Source organism: Haemaphysalis longicornis, unplaced genomic scaffold (assembly GCF_048455015.1).
Source record: "Haemaphysalis longicornis isolate Haplotype H1 unplaced genomic scaffold, Haemaphysalis longicornis Haplotype H1 scaffold_6, whole genome shotgun sequence".
Lineage (NCBI taxonomy): Eukaryota > Metazoa > Arthropoda > Arachnida > Ixodida > Ixodidae > Haemaphysalis > Haemaphysalis longicornis.
The window spans coordinates 56,969,895-56,986,672 of record NW_027526407.1 but is presented as its reverse complement, the minus strand read 5'-3'; the positions used below and the strand labels follow the sequence as shown (position 1 = coordinate 56,986,672).

Below are 16,778 nucleotides of genomic sequence, written 5' to 3'. Positions count from 1 at the left end.
TTTTGCAGCGGTTCAAGTGTATATGACGTGTACTATAAAACCTGCCTAGCCAGTATATCTAGCCTATACATTTTTATTTTATTCATTTATTTATTAATTACATAACTACATTAGCCCTCAGGCATTGCTGTATACTGGCTGCCTAGCCTACTTACTACCTGGACTTGGAATCAAGTGTGAAAAGCAATAAGGACTGAAGAAACTGTTTGGACTTGGTCCCCAATGCTGCTTTGGCTATGGAATCATCAATCAACCTAAAATCCACAAAGTCTACAAAGACCATTAAGGACATGAATGACAGTAAGGCAATAAAGGACTGCTCCTTGGCATCACCAACTGAAAGCCACTAAATCTACAAAGGGCCACAAAGGCACTGAAGGAGCCTTTGAAGAATGACATTGCACTGAAGAATGACATTGTAGAGAGCCTGCCATGGAGGTGTTGAAGGAGAGTGCAAGACGTGTAGTCAAGCAGGTTTCTTCCGAACGCAGTGGGGTCTCACTCTGCTGCTGCCAGGGGCGTGCGAGCCTTTCAGCAGGTGAGTGCGCTCGTTGTCCTACATCACGTTGCTGTCGCTGACACTGTGTCTTGCCGCCACAACATCATCAACCGAAATCGACGAAGGCCACTAAGACTATGAAGGCCACTAAGGCAATGAAGGGTTGTTCTATGACATCACCAACTGAAGGCCACTAAGTCTACAAAGGCCACTGAGGCAATGAAGCTCAAATACATCACCAAATGAAGGCCACTAAGTTTACAAACGCCACTAAGGACATGAAGGTCACTAAGGAAATAAAAAATTGTTCAATGACATCACCAACCGAAGGCAACTAAGTCTACGAATGACATCACCAACTAAGGCCACTAAAGCAATGAGCGATTGCTTTGTGACACCACCAACCAAAGGCCACTAAGTCTACAAAGGCCACTAAAGCCATGAAGGATTGACCTATGACATCACCAACTGAAGGCCACTAAGTCTACAAAGGAAGCTAAGGCCCTGAAGGGCACTAAGGAAATGAATGATTGCTTTGTGACACCACCAAATGAAGGCCACTAAGTCTACGAAGGCCGCTAAGGCCACGAAGGATTGCTCTATGACATCACCAGCCAAAGGCCACTAAGTCTACAAAGGCTGCTGAAGTGATGAATGCTGCTTGCTACCTTGTCAGTAGCAAGTAGCATTCAGTAGTACAGCATCAGTGTACTATCCCGCCGTACGTTCTCGTACACCCTTGTCCAACCTACGAGAAATTTTTCGTGTGAGATGCCTACCGCAACAGCTCGAAAGACGCGACGAGCGCGTTGCAGATTTGAGGCGACCCTCGAGGATCCGTCGTCGCCCACGACCACCTTGCCTTCCTCTTGGTCTACGTAGACCATCCCGCTGCTTGGCAGGCCCACAGTGCTGGACACTTGTCTGCTGCGGCCCCTGCCGTCAACAGCGTTGCTCACACCGCTGGATGGCGTTGTCACGTCGCCACCGCCATCCACTGTAACGGAGAGAGAAAGGTCATCATCCTCACTCCGTTTTATGACCACTCCAGGATGAAGGCCTCTCCGTAGACCTCCAATTGCTCCTATCCTGCCCTGTCCTAATCTATTATTTGTACATAATTTTCTTATCTCATCCCTTTATTGAGTTATAGGAGTTACCTACTTCTAGTCTTATCAACCATAGATTTTCGTACTAATACAGTGGAACCTCATTCATTCGAACTCAATGGGCCCCCAAAATTTGTTCTAAAAAAAAAAATTCGAATTATCAAAAGCTAATTAAATACACATAACTTTGCTGGGACCGCAGCGTCCGTTCGAATGAACCAGAAGTTGAAATTTTAAGCGGGTTCGAATTAACGAGGTTTGACTGTGTATACTGTATTTGCACGATTGTAATGCACAGGTAAGTTTATGTAGGAATATTCAACAATATGATTGGACGCCCATTCCACCATGATCATGTAAAATACATGACAACATGAACCTGGCAGAAGACATTTTATTTGACACAGGTAACTGTGGCAGCAGCAATTTCCTGTGCTTATTAAAAATGCTTATCAAGCTCCTGCTGACATTACAAGTACAGTGAGTTGAATGTTGGGCTGTATTTCAGGAAGAGTTTGTGTCGACGGCAATGCTGATGGCCGCTTCAAAGTCGATATTTCGGTTCTGAGCCCAATTGTAACGCACACGCGAATTTGAAGGCTACTTATAGCAAAAAAAGGTGCGCGTTAGAATTGTGCAAATACGGTACCAGAGGGAAATCTGTCGCTAAAATCGTGTGCCGCCATGGGTGCTGCCATAGCATCTGGGTGTGTTTCTCTCCTACTTGGCTCGTATTGCAACATGTCCAGATAGCAAAGGCAACAACTTTTTTGTTGTTTAGGTAGCATGAAGCTTTTCAAAAATTTCTGACAAAGCAGTCTTGTATGATCAACACCTTTATGTTGATAAAAAAATGAAGTAAGCTCACACTAATGCGTAAGACTTGAAGGTAGCGAAGCTGTACGCAACCTTCACGATTATCACGACGGTTTAAGTCTGTGATTGCTGCCGATTTGCTTCTTCTTTGCTGCCTCAACGATCTTTATTCCGTCTTTGTTGCTATAACGGTGAAGAAGAAGCAGAATGAACGAACGGAACGCGCACACTTAAAATAGGTGCCCGCAGGGGCAACGTGTACCGTATCAAGTGTTCTGTGTTGAGAAGGTGGCACAATTCTTCTCCCCACAGTCACAGCCAAGTGAGTAAGTCCTTTGACACTAGAGTACTGACTTTTGGTCATAGCCGAGTGGGTTAAGACAACAGACTTCAACTCCGCTGATCAACCAGATGCAGGTTCGAATCCTGCTGGTGCCAGTGATTTTTATTTAAACGCCGGAATCAACAAATTGCTAAACAGCTTCACTGTTACCACTTCAAATTGTTTTTGTGAACAATAATAACAGTTTATTCACAATTTTTTTTTTTTAAGCCACAGGCAACTCTGAGCCATGTGAAGGGCAAGTGCCTACCCGCTACATGAAGGCACACACTCTGAAGCGGCTCACCTAGACACTGACACGAGATTTCCCTCTGGTATATATTAGTATGAGACTCTATGCCATCTACCTATAGCCACTCAATAAGACACTCCGTTTATAAATGCATTCTAAATCCAGTTAGCCTTAACCATGGTTGCCAATGAACCTCCGACTTCACAGACGTTGTAAAAAGAGCTGTGTAAATATGTTTCAGCACCTTTTTTGAGCTCGATTTTTCAGGCTGCTCTATTCACATCTTCCAGTCTCCAGCAAGTCTTATGTAGAAGCGACCGTGCTTCACAGGCTGCCCCCTTTATTTAGGCGAACGTCACCACCACCGACATGATAAATATCATCATCGTCATCGAGCATTATTTCTTCAATGACTGAAATGGCTCCATTCATGCATGAAACCAACCCTTCATTTCGTTCATGTAGAGTGAACAGGGCCCTTTATTTGCCGAAGGTGGTTGCTGCTGTTGCAACAAAATCCTAACTTTCAAATTCTTAAAATTGTGGTTATGGAACAGCAGACCTGTAGGTTTGAAATAACAATCCACAAACCAAAAAAGCTTAATTGAAGTTTACGGTCCCTAAAACTGCTCCAAACACTGCCATGAAGATAAATAAACTATTGGGGGGCTCACTGACATACCCGTTGCTCAAAACGATATAGGAAAAGAAAGGAAAGTGGATATCGTCATCACCCGTATCATTTGTTCCATATCCTTCCGTATGGTTGGAGATGCCTTCAGCCTCCCCTTGTCTTTGTGACCGATGGGATGCGAGAATTCTCTTCGCCACCTGAAGGGTAATCAAGAAGGACAAGATAAATACAGAAAAGAAAAGGAGGATTGAAGACTAATTAAAGTGCTCATCCGATGTTCACAAGAAGACACTGAAAACAGGGTGTTAATAAGGGCTCTCATTTAAGTGAAGCAGCGTAAATGAGGACTTAATTAAGGGAGAACACTCATCTTAAAACTTCTTTTAATTTCCAAGTAAACCCTGTGAAACTTGTCAGTCTTGCTGCTTCTTCCCCACCGATTTCAAATGTGTCATTTTTTTTACTTGGTCAATTAGTTCCCAAGATAATTAGAGCTAATTAGCCATTTTTGGCCAAACAATAGACAAAATTGCGTTGGTCATAAAACTATAATCTTTATATTTTCAAATACTATGAACCCTGGTGAATGAAATAATCAGAGCGTTTTTTTGATGCATCGCTTGGAACTAATTTTACGGCTGATTAAACTTCGGTAGCACCAGTGGCAAGGAACCAGTTTCAGTGCCCATTTCAAACACCGAAGTTTAATGAGCTGTAAAATTAGTTCCAAGCGATGCATCAAAAAACTGCTCCGATTATGGCATTCACTAGGGTTCATAGTATATTCGAAAATATAAAGATTACAGTTTTATAACCAACACGGTTTTGTTTATCGTTTGACCAAAAATGGCTAATTACCTCTAATTATCTCGATAACTAATTGACCAAGTTAAAAGATATTGACATATTTGAAATCGGTGGGAAAAAAGCAGCAAGACTGACAAGTTTTACAGAGCTTACTTGAAAATTAGAAGAAGTTGTTTTAAGACCAGTGTTCTCCCTTAATTCCCTTCTCGAGGTGACCTCCAGAAGCACGCACTGACTGTATCTTTTTTTTATAGAGCACAGCAACTATTGTTCTTTTTTTTAGATTCAATCAAATCGACTTCGTTGGGTGAGCAAAACAGATGTCTGATTATCTCTCATGAGCATAGCTCCTGCGCTTGCACAGTTTTTAAGCAAGCCAGAAATACGTAATATTGGTGTGACGTGAAATGTAGACTAAGACGAGGCAACTTTTAGATTAAGACTGCCTTCCTGACTTCACAGAGAACACATACAAGGGAAAGGTATTGCTAATTGTGATTTAAATGAGGTTTTCTGACACCTGTAGGGAAAAGTTAAAACCCAGTGTGTGGTTGCAGAGTAAACATTAACAAAAAATACAACGCACTCCCACCATGCAGGGCCATAAATTTATAAACTGAAAATCAATAAAAATTATGAATGCGGGAAATTGTATACCGTCAAATATATGCCGCATTTGATTCACAACACATCTCAGGAAACTACACCTTATTTGTTTTGAGCAAACAAACCTCAAGCGAAACCGACGGCAAGCTAAAAAGATTTCAGCCTTAAACCTTGTAATCAAGCACAACTGGCAGTGGTGGAAAGAGTAACAAACAGAATTCATAAAATAACCTACAAAAGCTTCACAACAGCAAACATAGTGATTGCAATCACTATATACTGTAAAAGTAATCACTCTAGTCTAGCGCACAGTTCTTGCTGTCTTGGCTGTCACTCAGCAACAAAGCGTGCAGATTACTTAAAAATCAGCGCAGCCTTTGCTGAGATCGCACAAGAATTGTGTCAGCATTGTAAGTTGTACTGTGCGCATTGTTTATCTCATTTATGTTGCACTGCCTTCTTTTAGCTGTGTCATTACCCAGTGGTGCTGTCAATCATGCAGAGATCTACGACACCCTGCACAATTTCGTTTTACAGAAAAACAACGGAAGTACGTCTATTATACCTCGCTCATAGATGTGTTGAGTTCAGGCTGCTCGCTCTTGGAGATCTGCCTCTGCATCTGGATTCCCCCGACATCTGTGAGCCTGTGATGAAAGACGAACGGGATGTTAACTGCAGACTGAGATTACTTTAAAGGAGCCATGAAGACAAAATACAAGTTAGGTTTATTAGAAAGACTGCTTAGTCGCGATAACAATGATACCAATATCATCGCAATCTTCGAACAGATAACGGAGACATGAAAGAAAACGTGTGAAGTAGTCGCGACCCCCTAGCCATTTTCCCTCAACTTTTCGATGACGTCACGGAACCTTGTTTGTGCGATTGGCGGCCGCCTATCAGACCTGTCGTGACGACACATGACTGGACGTCTGTAATGGGGCCTCTAGTTCCATTTGACCGCATCACTTGAATGCTAACGGTTAGTTAACGCACTGAAAATTATGTTTTATTGTTGGCCCGTATGACGCCATTCTTGCTCATAACACGTCACTGTGGCACGAAATTTGAAAGTTCTTAAATACTTCTTGCTTTTTTTCGCTAAAAAAACATCTTTTGTGGCTGTAATGGAGCTGAGTGAGATACTGAATCCTAGTTCTTTCAAATTAAACGAAGTTGTATTTTCTCTTCATGGCTCCTTTAAAGCCGATGAGCAATCACAAGGCAGCTTGTGACTCTCTGCAGTATGTCATTGCTGATAACTAGTCATTGTTGATTAGATGTTGGTGGGTGCGACCCTATATAAGCAAGGCCTTTATACGAATTCATGTGCACGATATCTTCAGTGCAAAACCAATATACTGATGCAATTAAAAAGGTCATTGACCTACATACCTCGGCAAAGTTGGCGCGGCTCACTCAAACTCACTCACACTTTTTTTTTCGAATCACCACTCACTCAAACTCAGACTCAATGCTGAGCAGCACATCTGCGCTCACTCAAACTCAAACTCACATTGAGCTCAAAACTCAGAACTCACTCGGACTCAAAACTCAAAATGTACTCAAAACTCAAAATGTACTCAAACTCAAAATGTAATCAAAACTCAAAATGTACTCAAACTCAAAATGTACTCAAACTCAATTTGGACTCAAAACTCAAAATGTACTCAAACTCAAAGTGTACTCAAACTCAAAATGGACTCAAAACTCAAAATGTACTCAAACTCAAAATGAACTCAAAACTCAAAATGGACTCAAAACTCAAAATGTACTCAAACTCAAAGTGAACTCAAACTCAAAATGGACTCAAAACTCAAAATGAACTCAAAACTCAAAATGGACTCAAAACTCAAAATGGACTCAAAACTCAAAATGTACTCAAACTCAAAGTGAACTCAATACTCAAAATGTACTCAAGCCTCAAAATGTACTCAAACTCAAAATGTACTCAAAACTCAAAATGTACTCAAAACACTCAAACTCAAAATGTACTCAAAACTCAAAATGTACTCAAAACTCAAAATGTACTCAAACTCAAAATGGACTCAAAACTCAAAATGTACTCAAAACTCAAAATGAACTCAGAACTCAAAATGGGCTGAGAACTCAAAATGAATTCAGAACTCACATGGCCTGACAGAGATTGAGACAGTCAGAGAGTGAGAGTGAGAGTTTGAGAGTGTGAGATTGAGAGTGTGAGAGTGAGAGTGTGAGTGAGAGTGTAAGTGTGAGTGAGAGTTAGAGTGTGAGTGTGAGGGAGAGTGAAAGTGAGAGTGTGAGTGAGAGTGAGAGTGTGAGTGAGAGTGAGAGAGTAAGTGTGAGTGTGAGTGTGAGTGAGAGTGTGAGTGAGAGTGAGTGTGAGAGTGCGAGTGAGAGTGTGAGTGTGAGTGAGAGTGAGTGAGAGTGTGAGTGAGATTGTGACTGTGAGTGTGAGTGAGAGTGAGAGTGTGAGTGAGAGAGAGTGAGAGTGTGAGTGAGCGTGAGAGTGTGTGAGTGTGAGTGTGAGTGAGAGAGTGTAAGAGTGAGAGTGAGTGTGAGTGAGAGTGTGAGTGAGAGTGTGAGTGAGAGTGAGTGAGAGTGTGAGTGAGAGTGTGAGGGAGAGTGAGAGTGAGAGTGTGAGTGAGAGTGTGTGAGTGTGAGTGAGAGAGTGTGAGAGTGAGAGTGTGAGTGAGAGTGTGAGTGAGAGTGACAGTGAGAGTGAGAGTGTGAGTGAGAGTGTGAGTGAGAATGAGAGTGTGAGTGAGAGCGAGAGTGAGAGTGTGAGTGAGAGTGTGAGAGTGTGAGTGAGAGTGTGAGAGTGTGAGTGAGAGTGAGAGTGAGTGTGAGAGTGAGTGTGAGTGCGAGTGTGAGTGAGAGTGTGTACCTTTTGCTGTATACCTTTTGCGATATCCTCATAATTGTCCCACGTGATTTTCCTTATCGGAACCTTCAATTTGATACCCCGGACACCCAGTGGCATCATTGTGAATTTTAACCTAATTTATGACCCATTTTGACTATGTCATGATAATTATCAGGAAGCACGTGATTACCCTCATCGAGACCTTCAATATGATACACCCTAGCGTCATGAACCTGAATTTTAACCGAATCTTTGATTTACCATGACTACGTCATGATATATCCATATCTCATGTTCGTCCCGAATGATTCCCCACATCGAGACCTTGAATTTGATTCCCCACATGCCCTCGCAGCGTCATTTTGAATTTTAACCCAATCTATGACTCATTATGACTGCCTGATGACTACAATCAGGAAGCATTTTTTTTATTTACCCCGCGTGATTCCGTTAATCCGGACCTTTCATGTGATACCTTACACGCCTTAGCCTCATCAGTTTCACTTTTCCCCCAATCTAATGTGGTCATTATTCTGTCTTAAGGGGTGCTGCCCAGTCAATTCTGCTAGTTCATTTGAAACAGCAGAAAGGACAGCCCCCGCCCCATTTTCCCCCGGCTCTCACCTCTTCCTTTGTCACCCCTAGTATATCAAGCCGTTAACAGTAGCAGGCGAACAACCAGCACGCCAGCGCCGCCATGTGCTTTCCCACCACCCTTTCCCACGCTCTTAGTGGATCCGTCAGGAGGAAAAGTTAAGACAACCCTTTTTTATGACCTCACCAGTCAATTATCACTCCCGCGCCCAGCCGCGAAAATTAGGTATACAGCAAGTGCTTATGGCCATAAAAATTCAACAAGAAACTAAAAAAAATCAGACACCACCTCCCTCCCAACCGATCATGCAGATCGCGATTGGTGCCATACCCGCAGGTAACTTGAATTCCGAGCCCACAGTGACGCATGAAACTTAACAGCCAACCATAGCTGCCTGCTAGGCTACTCATATGTACTCAAACTCCAAATGGACTTATAACTCCTATTTACTCAGAACTCAAAATGTACTCAAAACTCAATATGTAATCAAACTCAAAATGTGCTCAAACTCAAAATGTACTCAGAACTCAAAATGGACTCAAACTCAAAATGTACTCAGAACTCAAAATGGACTCAAACTCAAAATGGACTCAAACTCAAAATGTACTCAGAACTCAAAATGAGCTCAAACTCAAATTGTACTCAGAACTCAAAATGAATTCAAACTCAAAATGGACTCAAACTCAAAATGTACTCAGAACTCAAAATGTACTCAAACTCAAAATGTACTCAGAACTCAAAATGGACTCAAACTCAAATTGTACTCAGAACTCAAAATGGACTCAAACTCAAATTGTACTCAGACCTCAAAATGGACTCAAACTCAAAATGTACTCAGAACTCAAAATGGACTCAAACTCAAAATGTACTCAGAACTCAAAATGGACTCAAACTCAAAATGTACTCAGAACTCAAAATGGACTCAAACTCAATCGGACTCAAACTCAGTCGTGATCACTCGGCTCAAACTCACTCAAGCTCAAACTCACCATGCCACACTAGCCTCGCGCTCACTCAAACTCAAACTCATGCGTGAGTTTGAGTCCAAATGAGTCTGAGTGAGTGGACTCATGAGTGAGTTTGCCGACCTCTGTTGACCTATAAGAGCTTGGTAAACTTTGTGCGCAATTACGGGCAACATTGTTTAAAGCTTCTTCAGTTAAGCCTCTTTAGTTTTTTCTTTAATCCCACGTCTTCACGTCAGAAATTTTTCACAAGATAGGTGGCCTAATGTCATTTATGCAGGAATTTAATCGATAATTCAACATCGGTTACTTTGCAATTTAAGATTTTTGAACATGCTTCGTGGCCTGGCAGACTTCAATTTCAGAAGGTCATTGACCCTTTGATAGAGTTGAATAGTTCATTGACCTTTACTTACTAGATGAACTTCGTACACACTGAACGGCAATACAATTTCGTCTGCAGTTGTTTAATGCCCTGTCTCCAAGGAAAAGAAGTTTTCTAGTAACATTGAACAGTGAGGTATACTTCATGTCATTTACAACGAACTTTAGTAGATCTTCCGATATCAGTTACTTTGAGATTACAGATTTTTGAACATCTTTCGTCGCCTGACAGATTTCAGTCTAATGAGTGTCCACTGTGTCCTGTTTGAGTTACAATTACACATGCAGAGGCCCTCAGTCAAATCTTAAAGGGGCCGTGCAGACAAAACACAAGTTTGGTTCATTCGAAATGTTGCCTCGGTTGAATAATAATGACACCATTCTCAACGTACACTTCACGCAAATAAGGAACATTATTAGGCAAAAAGGGTAGGGCCATGCGACCCGCTACCTCATTTCCCAGAACTCATATGTGCCAGCTCTGTGATTGGCTGAAGCCGGCAAAAGCAAACGCAAATTAGGCAGGGCTTATAAGCTTGCCGAACGAGCTATTTGCGCTTAAATTTGGGGCCCACTATTTTTATAGCAGTAAGAATAGTAGGCTAAACAGTGGAAGTTATGAAAGCACATGTAAACATAGAAGTACTCATGCGTACTACTGTTGGTATCGGGCGCACTATGTTTGTTTTAGCTGCACAGCACCGTGGCTCTTTGGGGCTGTCTCAGACGACACTGGCCAATTGGCGTAAGAGACATTGTCTTACCTGACCCTGTTTGTCAAGGATACCCCATGTTTCACTAAACGATTACTTTCTACAGTAACAAAACCAAGCCAGGTACAAATACGGTCAAAAACGAAGCAAAGGCAGAAAATGGCCCTTCACGGTATGGTGGCGCCATCTAGGTTGACTAATGGTAAACAAGTCTCTGCTTCACACCAAGTTTAGCTCAAGAACTGTTCTTATGATGTCATTGCAGACGTCATTAAAACACATGATTTTGCGGAGAATCAAAATTTTAACTTAAATTGATTAATTTCGCAGCGAATAAAGCATCGTTTGCTGCCTGACAAGTGCTGGGGGCACTATGAAACATGAAATCTTTTAAATAAAACGAATTTGTGCTTTGCCTGCATGGCACCTGAAAGATTCAAAATATGGGGGTAAACAAACCTGTGGTTGAAGTCGTCCCAGCGTCCGTAGCACAAATCCAATCCGCCGAGGAAGGCAAACTTCTGGTCGATGACGACCAGCTTCTCGTGGTGCGCCCAGAGCAGGACTCCCCCTGTCACGTGGTTGGGGTGCCTCAGGACCTGCCATCACGAGCCAGAATGAGCCGTAGCCAAGCCAAGCCGAAACACACAAAAAGGAACAGGGGCACATGTGGAACTTCAGCTGGGACGATCCCACAAGAGATGGAACATGCGTGCACATGCATGTTTTTTTTTCTTGTATTTTACATGGGCTTAAACGCAAGTCGACTAACGGCCTGAAAGTGAAGACTGTTTTCCCCTAATGTACAGTCCTTGTCAAAATTTTGTGGGCCAAGCCGGAAACGCGCAGGCTGAAAAAAATTCGATGTACAAGCTTACGTGCCGAGTGAGGCTGAAACTTTTTATGCAGGAAAGCTAGAGAAACCACCTTTTTTTCTTACTGCCTTAAAATATTTTTGTCACATTTAAGGGTAAAGCCGATTCTCTGAATTCTTTGTGGTCGAGAAGGCTCGGGATTGGCCCACAATATTTTGACAAAGAGTGTGTACTTGCAATGTACACACGCTGGGCGAAAGCAGACTTCCCTTTTGAGCTACTTTGCACTCAACTCGTTAAAAACTGCAGAAAAAACCTAAACAACAAAAATTTGTGGTATACGGTATACATACATATTCAATCTCTTATGGCCGATCCAGCTGCCAAGAATGCATTAGGCATGGAATACACCATGTGCTATACAGCGATACACTCCGAGATGTTATGTTATAAAATGTCTTTTCCCATACATTTCATATCGAAAATATTAAAAAAGTTTGAAAGCACTTATCACGATTCTGATCAAACATGAATTTCACTGTGTGATATCACTGCTAACAAATGAGGGACAAGCATAAAACCAATTGGAGCCGGAAAATATCTGTTGCAGCCTTTGAAACAAGCAGATGATGCTGCTAATGGCCTTCCCGCATAAGGGTGACAGGAGGTTATAGCTTCGAGGCTACAGTGTTAGGTATAACTTCACATTATTACTACAATGTACAGTCAAGAGCAACCAGGGAATGTTTATGAATCTAAATGAATTTCACCACCCACACACCCTCGGCGATGCTAAGCAATGTTCAGCGGAGAAATTCTCGTAAAAATGCCATGAAGACGAATTACAAGTTCAGTTTTTTAAAGGGCTGCTCACTCCCGATAACATTGGTAGCAATTAAGAAAAACTGATAAAGCAGTGGCCAATCCCCAGCCACTTTTCGGCAATCTCTTCATGACGCCACAAAATCTTGTTTGTGCGATTAACCACCGCCCACCAAAGCCACAGCCAAAATCGTGACTGGGCTAATGTAGTACGGCCTTTAGTTCCATATGATTGCATCATCTGAATGCTAGCATGGAATTAACACACTCATAACAACCATATTGATTCGATTATAAGGCAGTCACGATTATAAGGAGAGGGTGCAGTTTGTAAAAAAAAAATCGCCATATATTGTCATAAAATTGACCGCATATTACTGTATTTTCACACCGATAACCTGCCCCTGCATATAATCCGCATCCCCACTTTCAGCCCACCGGAAAAGAAAAAAAATCCTCGCGTATTTCCCGCCCATTTGACACAGGAAAGGGTGCACCAAGGCTACTCAAGCAACACATCACATACTATGTAGACAGAAAAAACGTTTATTAAACAAGTATAATACACTGCTGCAAGGCAAAAGTCACAATTCACTAATAAAATTCGGTTGTTAGAGTGCGCTTGTCCTTGTTTTTTCGTCCTTGTCCTTGTATGTTTTGCGCAATCGCTACCATGGAAGGCTTAGTCAGTGTTACTGCGTGGGAGCTTCACGGCACAACGCGCATTGCCGTGAAGCGTGAAGCTGCCCTAAAGGAAAAATCTCACGTATTATCCGCACCCCTACTTTGCCACTAAAATTTTCGCATTTTTGGTGTGGGTTATACGTGTGAAAATACGATATAAATATATATATATATATATATATATATATATATATATATATATATATATATATATATATATACATACACATATATATATACACACATACATACATACAGCTGAACCTCGTTATAAGAGACACTGATGTAAGAGACAAATGGGTATAAGAGACACTATTCACCCACATGGTTGGCTGCCCTATCTTTCCCATTAAATCGACCTCTTTTATAACAGACATTGGATGTAGAAGATTGGTTATAAGGGACAAGTCATCCTTGAAGTTTAATCAATAATCTCGCTTGTAACAGACATTTTAACTTCAGATGCAGTGTTACCAGTCACTAATTGCAGTTGCTTCCATTGTGGAAACACAGGTGGACGACAGACAGGTGCAGTCGCTATTTATTATAACTTCAGCAAACACAAAGTGGTTCTGTCAGCTATGAAATGACAATGAGAAGCCCTGCCCTGACAATGAGAAACTGCAACTGACAGAAGTAGTTGAAGCTTACTGCCATTCATTGGATGGAGCGCGATTACACATGCGGGCTCTCCTACTTGCGTAGCTCCCAATCAAGAAGCACTGCAGACGTTGAGTCCTGCAAGCGTAATGAATAGCCTGACCACACAGCGGAAGAAGCTGTGCGCTCTGGTTATTCATCAGGCTTGTGAACTCAACATCTACGATTCATCTTCCACAAACAAGGAAAGGAAAAAAAGCTTGTAGAATCGGTTGTAAAAAACAGTGTAAATACAGTCATGAAGCAAACAAAGTTTCATAAATTCTGGGGCCAAACAATAATTAGAATGAATCTTTTGAAACATGCTGTAGCGTTCTTTTGAGCTTATTTTAGTCATACGGTGCCCACATTGAACTAGGGTCTGATTAGCAAGTGAAAACATGGTACCCTGCTTATAAGAGACATCTCGTATAAGAGACAGAAACTGCTCCCCGGTACGTGTCTCTTATAAAGGGGTTCAACTGTACATATATGAGCTTCGAATATAAAGTGGGGTATGACCTTGAGAATACAGATTTTGGAAAAAAACCTCGCCTTATATTCGAATAAATACGGTATGTTTTAAATACTGGCCTATACTATATCACTCCTGCCCACAAGATGTCACTGTAGCGCAAAACTTGAAAGTTTTTTCATATTTCTCCATTTTTTTTTTTCCGTTAAAGAAGTCTTCCGTAGCTAGAATGGCGCTGAGATCGATTACCAAAGCCTAGTTCTTTAAAATTTAAACAACGCTGTATTTGGCCTTCACGGCCCTTCTAAATTCCCTAACCCATGTTCCACTTAGTTTTGAGTGCGACTGTAGATGCGTCTCATCGTCTGATGTAACTCGAAAGGCTATACGGAGAGTCCGCAAAGCTTGAGCATACAAGTAGTAAACTTGCCTTGATGTTAGGGTGCCTGGCGACCAGCTTGTGCTTGCTGTAGAGGCTGCTGATGCTGAGGGCCATCTCCACTTCCTTGTAGAGAAGCACAAAGATCTTAACGCCTTCTTCCTGGTCATGTGGCAGAGAGTGCAAAGACGCGTCGATTACTGTCCTGTTCTTTTCATTTGTGCAGGCCGAGGTCATGCACAGCCAGAGGCAATTAGAATAATAGTGGTGTGACGTGATTAAGAAAAAGTTTAAAGAACAGACTCTGAAAAACCAGAGGTGTTTGTAGGGTAATGCGTGTATATAAGACAAACCACTGTTAAAAACTGCATTCTTTGCAAAGCTTTTCCTGGTTGGTATGAGTGATGCATACACATTTATCATTTATACTTATATCAAAGTTAGATATTCTGAATTACTGCTTCTATCAATACTAGTGCCTAAGCGTCATTGAAAACATACAGTGTGGATTTTGTATATCAAATTGTTATGCCAAACTACTTGATTATGTCTAACTACTTTGAGTTCAAAATCACATACAACCGTCTTAACATCAGGAAACTCAATGAAGTTCTGGCTCAACTTATACTATAATAAAATATAGTGAACTGAAAGTGAAGAAATAGTGAGGTCCCCTATGTGGAAAACTTTGTCTGCTCAACTGTCTGCTCAAGAAGGGATGGCAAGGTAAAGCATATACCTAACTTAAAAAATATTCTCCTGCACTTCCTCCTCGGCATTGATGATTGTAGACAAAACTGCTGTATTGTAGCAAATATTTGCAACCAGGAAATGGGATGAGCACAGGAAAAAGAATTACGGGACGATTTGTTGCAATGCGAAAGCATGAACACTTCTTTTAGCTCAATGTTTTGACGCGAGGACCAATGCTCGCAGCGCCGTGTCAGCTACAGGGTGTCAAACACCGATACACACCACGACCTCCCTGCTTAGCTCCGTCGTGTACATACACAACCACAAATCTCTGCTGTGCCCCCCTCTATGTGCAGACGTGACACGCGCTGCCATTATGCACTCTCTTTCTTCTCCAATGCACTAGTATTCACTTGCCCACTCTTGGCGCACTCCCCTCACCAATGCTTTACACATGGGTTACGTTTATTTTTACAATTTCCACATCCTGTGCTTATACATGACAGTTCAGGCAGAAGCTGCGTCCGATGACTGTCGATATGACATAAGTAGCATACTTCTAGATGCATGACAAATTTTTGCTGACAAAACTGCTCCCCCCCACTTCCTCTGCTCCCTTCATCCTCCCCAGTTCAAAGGTCAAATTGATGCCCTGCTGGGGATAAATGGCTGGATGGATGGATACCAACCAAAAACTGAGTGAAGTATCTGAAGAATGCTAACAAACAAACAAACAAGCAAGCAAGCAAGCAAGCAAGCAAGCAAGCATACAGACGGACAGACAATCAAACAAACAGACAAACAGACATAAAGGGTTAACAGCGCACAAATACGACGACACACAAGGAAGAGAAGACAGAACAAGCGCTTGTCCTGTCTTCTCTTCCTTGTGTGTCGTCGTATTTGTGCGCTGTTAACCCTTTATGATGCTACACCAACTACCCCACCAAGCCATCCCATGAACAAACAGACAGACAACCAATCAAACAAACAAACAAGCAAGCAAGCAAGGAAGCATACAAACAAACAAGCAAGCAAGCAAACAGACCGGCAGACAATCAAACAAACAGACAAAGAAAAAACAAACAAACAAACAAACAAACAAACGAGCACAGCACCCACCGCTTTCTTCTGAAGCAGCTGGTCGAGACGCCACCGGTTGTCAGGCACGACGGGCCGCTTGAGGTATATCTCAGGGGTGAGCCACCAGTCCGCGATGAAGATCTCTTCCTGGGCAAGGTCGATGGCGTTGGCCACCGCTTCGCAGTACTTGGACCCGTCTATGTACCTGCAATGACAAAAACACACACCAAGGGTAACCCAGGGCTTCACTGGCGCGGGGCACTGGCCTGTCAAGCCACACAAACCTCACAAGTATGCCTAACTACTGTCGACTGTTCGGCATAAGTCCTTTTGGCGCAGGACTTTCGACTGCACAGACTTCTTGGTGCAAAAACTAATCTAAATGAATTCACGACTGATTTATTCTTGACTTTGTGCTTTTCTACATTAAACTCTTGGCAGACATCCACACATATACCTTTACCAATCTTTCAATTAAAATTCTGCATCATTCATATAGTGGACCGCTTCACCCGGATGACTCGCCAGACAATACGACCTCATGCGTTCACTAATGGGACTAGGTAACCGAGCCACTTACTTTGTCCTTGTGGCTAATTATTAGTGCGTGGTGAAGTTGTAAAATTAGCGTATTTTT

The 16,778-nt window shown here is 42.1% G+C and overlaps 1 protein-coding gene across 5 annotated transcripts in view; it reads right to left on the bottom strand.

Moving 5' to 3' along the window:
- Positions 1 to 16,778, bottom strand: part of Pld (Phospholipase D) — a 120,436-nt gene that overhangs the window by 35,532 nt on the left and 68,126 nt on the right. For all 5 annotated transcript variants that reach the window (XM_077674421.1, XM_077674419.1, XM_077674425.1 and 2 more), the window contains exons 9-14: positions 16,181 to 16,346; positions 14,417 to 14,527; positions 11,011 to 11,150; positions 5,612 to 5,693; positions 3,734 to 3,830; positions 1,279 to 1,496 (exon numbers count right to left, since the gene is read on the bottom strand). In XM_077674421.1, coding sequence (XP_077530547.1) covers positions 1,279 to 1,496; positions 3,734 to 3,830; positions 5,612 to 5,693; positions 11,011 to 11,150; positions 14,417 to 14,527; positions 16,181 to 16,346 — 814 coding nt within the window. The remainder of the gene's footprint in view (positions 1 to 1,278; positions 1,497 to 3,733; positions 3,831 to 5,611; positions 5,694 to 11,010; positions 11,151 to 14,416; positions 14,528 to 16,180; positions 16,347 to 16,778) is intronic.